The following is a 7,142-nucleotide window of genomic DNA, read 5'->3' as shown; positions in this document are numbered from 1 at the left end:
GGTTCTGCTGTGGGATTCACATCAGTACCCCAGCACACAGGACCTCTTAATCACATTACAAGTGCCCAACACTCTGAACTCATCTCATCCCTAGTCCTTGACACTTCTGAATTCCCCATTGCACTGAGCCCCTCATATCATGGTCATGAAATCAAATGCTGGTCCACTTATTGTTTAGACAATTGTCTTAGTCTCCCCACTATTCAGGCTCTCTCCACTACTGTAGAAATCCCAGCTAATTGTCAAGCCTGTCTGATCCCCAGTGAGCATCTACATCTCTTTGTATTCAATAAGGAAAAAGCCACTCGACTTCCTCTTCGCCGCCCATGTGACTGTGCCATCGAGTTATTAGATGGAGCCATGCTATCTAAGGCATGCATTTATCCCCTCACACGGGGAGTACAGATCCATGGAAGCATACATAGATGAAGCCCACCAACAGGGTTTCATTCAGCCATCCGCCTCACCTGTTGCTTCCGGTTTCTTTTTTGTGAAGAAGAAGGATGGAGGTCTCCGTCCTTATATTGATTATCAGAACCGCAACCAGGTCAAGAAATACCTTTATCGTTTAACCCTCATCTCGGTAGCTTTAGAACAACTGAGAGAGAGCAGGTACTTAACAAAATTAGACCTCAGGATTGCATAGTTTGATTCACATCGAAGAAGAGGATGAGTGGAAAACCCTCTGTTACCACCAGAGGACACTATGAGTACTGGGTAATGCCTTATGAATTTAGTTTAGCACTGTGTAGATCCCCTTCTGTCTCTCCTACTGAATCCCCTACTTTAGCACCTGTTCCTGTGCTGCTAACTAATTGGGCACAGTTGTTGTGTGATGCCTCCTTCTCCCATATGTCTTGTTCAGTCCCCAGCTCTGGCTTCTACCTCTCATGTGTATCTCCTCAACCAGGCAGCCAGAGCTGTTGATCTTTGCTCGCCAATCCCCAACCTCCTTCTCCGTGATGAGGTATCCCCCATCGTGGTGGGACTTGAATTGACAAACCTTCTGATTACTAGTCAAGTACCTTAATCACTGAGCTTCCACAGTTCCCACATCCTCTGAGCATACCCTCCTCACAACACTCGGGTTGCTTGCGTAGCAGCATCCCAAAAGTCCTCCATTCTCCACTCCGTGAGTGTCTTGTATTTGTTCCAGTAGCCCACCTTTCATCAGATTGCCCTGATCTTGACGCAGACCTTGTTGACCCGGGTGACATCCGAGCCGGTATCCTATTTTCATAAGTTCAATAAGATTATACAAATGTACTAAGCATAGCAGTGTCAGATTTGTATACATTATTGCCACTGCAGGGTAGAGAGGTGTACCACCCAAAGATAACCAGCCAACAGAGCTCTGATGGACAGATAATGATCATCTATTACTGATGACTCTACATGATGCTTATCATTAAATTAGCTATGAGTGTATATTTCAAGTAAAAGTGTCTTGCAAAATTAAATATTTCTATTAAGCGTTGTGCACTTTACAAACTTCGTTACTGAGACTGATTCAACTACAGTTGTCTTTGTAGATAAATTTTACCCAACACTGTTTTGAGTTTCTCTATTTAATCAGTAATAGGTAGGCTACTGGGGCTACAGGTTATTGGTGTTTAGTTGTAGGTGTGAGTGTTGAAAGGTTGCATGGTTAAATGTTAAATGTTAATGCAGTATTTAGCACTATTTAATCATGTGTAACCACACTGCAATGCTAAACAAATGTTTCAGCACAAATTTGGTCTAGTACATAACTTAGTTAAATATAGGTCATTTACAATTTCAGCAAATCTAATTAAACAAATGTTATTGACCTTGTTTTATAAAAGGCATTGAGTTAATCTAACAAACTATTGTTCAGTCTCTTTTTCAGTTTTTAAATTGCAAGAATTTAAACATGTAATTTAATAATTTTCACGAGTACCGAGTGCTTAAACTGCTTACTTACGGGCTGAAGTAGTACTACTTTGAGGTGATCATAACACAGAGAAAGCAAAAAAACAAAAATGAATGAATAAACAAATAGAAAAATAATGTATAAAAAGCCAGAACATTTGCAGAGATGATGGTTTATTGAAGGAGAGATATCTCAGCAGCAGTCTACGCAACACCCCTCCACCCCAACCTTGTTTGCCGGCATGTTTTCGTGGACAGCTGGACACAGAGCGCAGGTCAAACAGTGAAAAGCTGAAACACTCAGTAGGACTCACAAGTGCAGCATGATCAGTGTTCAGTCCATATGTGTTTGAACCAGGGCTCTGGGTGGAAAGCAGATCTCAGAGGCATCCTTCAATACAGTCAGGACCGTGATAAAGCTGTAACATGACTGATACATGGTTAAGGATTATATTAATGACAGATTAAAATGGAATAAGGCATAAGACCTGGGGAATTCAGATAGCAACATGTACCCCAAAAATTGCATGGAAGTTTCCATACTATCTCTTTCAAAGAGGTAGACAATGTAACTTTGATCAGACAACAGCATATTTCAGATGCACACATCCAAGTTCCGTTTTGTTTGTTTTGGGTAGAACTTAGATATGCGTGAACTGTCTGCAGTACCATACTGCATCACAAGAGGACACTATGCAACGCTATTTCTGTAAGTATGTTTGCGCTACTAGTTGCACACAGTAATGATTAGAGATAATTAACTGGGCCATGTTTGCATAATTTCTAGACAATCAAGAAATATGCCCCCATAAAGACACTACAAAAGATATTAAAAGCATATTAAGGCATTTAAAAAGGAATATCAAACAATGAAAGATGCTTGAATATAGCAATGTGACAAACAGTCTTATACTTCCACATTTTGTCTCTATGTAATTAGGCAGAAAATAGCCTTCATCAAGGTTTCCTCTCCGTATGGTTGGTCCTCAAGCCTGCAAGATCTTTCTTCATACGGAAAGTAGGTCAGGGCAGAGAAGAGCAGGCAACAGTGAGTAGTCACCCCACTAGCAGCAGACAGTAGAGGTCTACCAGCATGAGCTGGTTAGCTCCTGCTCACCACAGCACTGGGAAGTCTAAATTACTGAAGCCTGGCTCTTTCCTTAAGTCCCAGTATGTGTTGTTGCTGATCCATGTGTCATCTGTTGATTTCCTGTTAGCAACATGGTAAAAAAAAAAAAAGTTGTGACCATTTGGTAAAGGTAATCAAATGTTTTTTTATGTCAGCGCAGAAGCCTTCAGAAACTAAAATCAACATCGACAGTTATCTGAGGCTATGTCTGAACACACTCTCAAATCTGATTTTAGTTCTCTACACATCCAATACTGTTATCATTTCATTGAAGCTTGAACGATAAACATATACAAACAAAAATAAACAAATCTCTAAACCCAATCTCTGGGAAAAAAGTAAATATGACTCGAGCACCCAATTCTAAAATGCACAACAAATGCGGGTCTTTAGAGGGCCACAGTTCTGCAGGCTTTAATGTTTCTCTGGACCCACCAGCCAGCTCCACTCAAAAAGGCCTTGGCAATTACTGGAGGAGTCTCAAAACCAGAGAGACTGATCAACTCTGCAGAGATGTAGCCCTGCAGTACACTATATGGCACTGTTGCTTTAGAAAATGCAGAAATGACTCCAGCCAGGATCTTATAGGAGTACAGCGTCAACTGCCCCTGGGGGTGGGGTTTGGCAGTGTGGTCATACTGGAAGAACCGTGGCTCGTGTTCCATGTCGTTCTCCTCGAGAACCTTGCGTCTGTCTCTCTGCATCTGCTCGATCCTCTGCTTCTGTATTTCTGCTTCCTCCACGTTCCCCTCCTCCAGTAACCTACAGACGCACATTGGTATGCAACAAGTTAGGAAACGTGTTAGGCATCAGCTATCTGCCCGCTGTCTGACGTCAAGCTGATACCAGGGCTCTTCTGTCTGACGTCAAGGCGATACCAGAGGCAGAAGCCGCTGCCTGCGCCAGCCTGATGCCAGAGAAGGGCTTCGAATTCCTTCACACAGCAGAAGGCACCCTAAACTCTAGCCGAGCTCTCACGACTGTCTGTCTGTCTTCAGTATTTAATCATCACTTTTCACACTAAAACTGACTCAGCAGAGGCCCAGTCTATGTGTGCAGAATGAGGATTAAGCCCAGTAATATCTCATACCAATCAACTACAAGACAACTGCAGGTTTATTTACAACAGTTCTAACGGTCTAGGCATGATGTGTCAAAACTCCAAAAATGCTGTTAAAAAAAGCATTTTCTCAGTCAAGTTCTTTAAGAATGCTAAGTAGCGGGCACTGTTTTTCCCAGCCAGATGCTCAGAATGATATGAATTCCAAAATAAAAGCAATAATTACAGCAATATAGAATTAAATAGCTTAAGTAACATTTTTTTTCTACCCAAACCATATTAAGAAGCTTGTTATCAAACGAGTGACCATCAGAGTCAAAAGGTCTGTAGATTTATCCTAGACTAAAAATCTTTGTCTAAATTTCCCTTTCAGTATTTCTGTACATATTAATAGTGCTGATGTCAACTCCTCTTAGCTACAGCAATGAAATTATCAGGATTAAATATAGATGTAATGATCAGTAGTAAATATCGATGTGGGCAGCGTATCTGCAGTGCTTTACCTTTGGTCCAGGCGTAATCTGGTGTCTGTGGGCGGCAGTAGTGGTTTGGTCTGTGCGTCCAGTTCATTCAGCTCAAGAGCAAACTTGGTGAAGCCGTAATACTGCTCATGTTCCGGGGGCATTGGATCTACACACATACACACACACACACACACACACACACACACACACACACAGAAACACAAAGTCTGCTTTACCCTCCAAAACCATGTCATCTCGCCATGTGCTCTCCACATTCTTTGTTCAAAATAACACTATGTATTATTGTGATATACCTGGCAACTGTACTTAATTTTAGTGACAGATGACTGATATTCCTAATTGGGATGAACAGTTGATTAACAGGGGCTGTATGCAGGCTCCATGTACGCTGGCAAACAAACTCAGAACAATGCAAAAAAAGACTCCATGGTAAAGTCTGGGACTGGCTGGTGTGCTCCCAGTGCACACAGACTTTGACAGAGACGGTCGCCCTCTGAAAGAGAGGGCGGCATGAGCATCACTCAGCGGGTTAAAGGTTTGCTCTAACTGTCATGTCAGGGAGCTTGTTCTTTGGTTTGGTAGTCAGAGCATGCAGTGGCCACCTGGAAGACCCAGGTTTGAAGCTGGGCTTGGTCGCTGCCCTCTGCCTTCCCTACGAACAGTGTCAGTAGCATGTTGCCGTGACGCCATGGGGAGCGGAAGCTTCCCTGCCGCCAAGGGATGCTGTAGAGTCCAGTATGATCTCCTAGGGGAGGGGAATGGACCCAGGCTGAGGGGTGGATGCGTGAAGCACTCAGATGTGCTCCCCAAAGTTAGAGAGCAGTGTGACCGAAACTGTGACGCACCCCCCAAGGGAGAAGGCAGTCTGTCGGTAACGAGGGCGAAGGTGGGGCTCTGACTGCCACGCAAGGAAGAGTGCCTCTTTATTCTGGAAGACCCTGTCTGCCACCTGGAAGGGGTGGATTCCAGGCAGGCCATGGTCACTGCCTGTCGCCTTCGCTACACACACACACACTTGAAGGCCTTCAGGATGTATTTCTTAGGATTTTCTTTCCTTTCTCTGGTAGCAGAATGTTTTTTGTGGACAGTGATGAGGAATAGTTTTAAATGCACATTTACTATAATGTAATGATGGCTGTTTTATCATAGCAATACGTAAACCATTGTACCAGTGAAGTGCCAAATAGATAAGCAGCTAGCTGAGATGACTATAGGTATTCATGAAAGTAAGGCGTGAGAGAGACAGACAGACAGACAGACAGGAGTCTTACTGGCTCTCCAGACGCACGTAGCAGTGGGAGGGTTGCCCCAGTATATGCTCTCGTGCCACTTCCCGAACAGCTTGTGAATGACTTTCCCCTTCTGGTCCAGTACTGAGCCGTCCACCTCGTTTACACTCGAGTTCCAGTACTTCGCCTGCTGTGGGAACAGACAAAAAACCCTGTGCTGTCTCATCAGTGGCACAACCCAGCCTTACCAGATCAGCGTTCTCTGTCTACACTCCTAATGGAAGTGCCTCAGCTAAAAAATTAATTCAGTGCAAGAGCAGTTAGGGTGAAGCCATAATATTGCACACATTCCACAGGCATTGGATCTACACACACACACACACACACACACACACACAGAGCTCACTGTACCCTGTGAAAACGTCATCTTTATAGTTGCTCACCACTTTCTCTGTTCAAAATAGTCAAAGTCAAATGTATTTATTCAGTGCTTTTTACAACAGCCCTTGTTATAAAGCAGCTTTATAAATGTCAAGTCCAAGCCCCCAGTTAGCAAGACAAGGGCGACAGTGGCAAGGAAAAGCTTCCTAAGAGCATGAGGAAGAAACCTGGACAGGAACCAAGACTCAAAGCAAGGGCCATCCTCCTCTGGCCAACAACAGACTCCACAATAGCAACAATATAAAATAAATAAACAAATAAATAAATAATGAGCAGAATAAGTAGTGAGAGACAGAGTAAATAAATAAACAAACAATACAAATAAAGAAATAAGCAATCACTGTCTAGCCCGGTTTTGTACGGACTGGTCGGTGTGTGGCCAGTACACAGACTATGACAGACTGTCACACTCTAATGGAAGTGCCTATTCCAAAAACTACTATGCCAAAAGTACATAACTGTAACAGATCCCCAAGGAGGAGGTTCACATTTCATAGTTTATAGGATTTGTTAATAAAGCAGCTCTCAGTGCAGAAGGCTACCGGAAGCCTACATGCAATGTGTCTTGTCTTCCAGCAGATGGCACTGTTCAGGCAGCAGGGAGCTGGCACAAAGCATTGAAGCAGCAGCTAGAGTCCTGTCCAGGAACTGCCCTGTGATTGAGACACTCCTATATCTTATATTACCTCCCTGTCTTTAACCCTCCCGCTCAACTCTCACTCTATTTGTCTTATTGTCTCTCTTCCTCATTACCTTCTACAGCAGAATTAACCACAACTGTTTAAAAGCTGTGGGAAGTTCTGGAAACTCTCCAGTGTCAGAGTCAATTCTTCCACAAGCTATACCACAAGTTCAACCATTCAGCATCAGCGTATCAAAGCAGGAACACGCCTCCGCTCTACCAG

General features: G+C 43.4%; 1 protein-coding gene across 9 annotated transcripts in view; it reads right to left on the bottom strand.

Moving 5' to 3' along the window:
* Positions 1 to 2,050: 2,050 nt before the first annotated feature.
* The window catches only part of osbpl3b (oxysterol binding protein-like 3b), a 36,534-nt gene continuing 31,442 nt past the window's right edge, over positions 2,051 to 7,142 (bottom strand). For 8 of the 9 annotated variants that reach the window (XM_035530625.1, XM_035530626.1, XM_035530627.1 and 5 more), the window contains 4 exons: positions 5,839 to 5,986; positions 4,586 to 4,712; positions 3,662 to 3,784; positions 2,051 to 3,103 (listed from right to left, as the gene is read on the bottom strand). In XM_035530625.1, coding sequence (XP_035386518.1) covers positions 3,007 to 3,103; positions 3,662 to 3,784; positions 4,586 to 4,712; positions 5,839 to 5,986 — 495 coding nt within the window. In that variant the 3' untranslated portion in view covers positions 2,051 to 3,006. The remainder of the gene's footprint in view (positions 3,104 to 3,661; positions 3,785 to 4,585; positions 4,713 to 5,838; positions 5,987 to 7,142) is intronic. The other variant, XM_035530628.1, reaches the window with a different exon arrangement.

Source organism: Electrophorus electricus, chromosome 10 (genome assembly GCF_013358815.1).
Source record: "Electrophorus electricus isolate fEleEle1 chromosome 10, fEleEle1.pri, whole genome shotgun sequence".
Classification (NCBI taxonomy): Eukaryota; Metazoa; Chordata; class Actinopteri; order Gymnotiformes; family Gymnotidae; genus Electrophorus; species Electrophorus electricus.
Note: the sequence above shows the minus strand (reverse complement) of the source record. Positions and strands in the feature narration are given on the sequence as shown.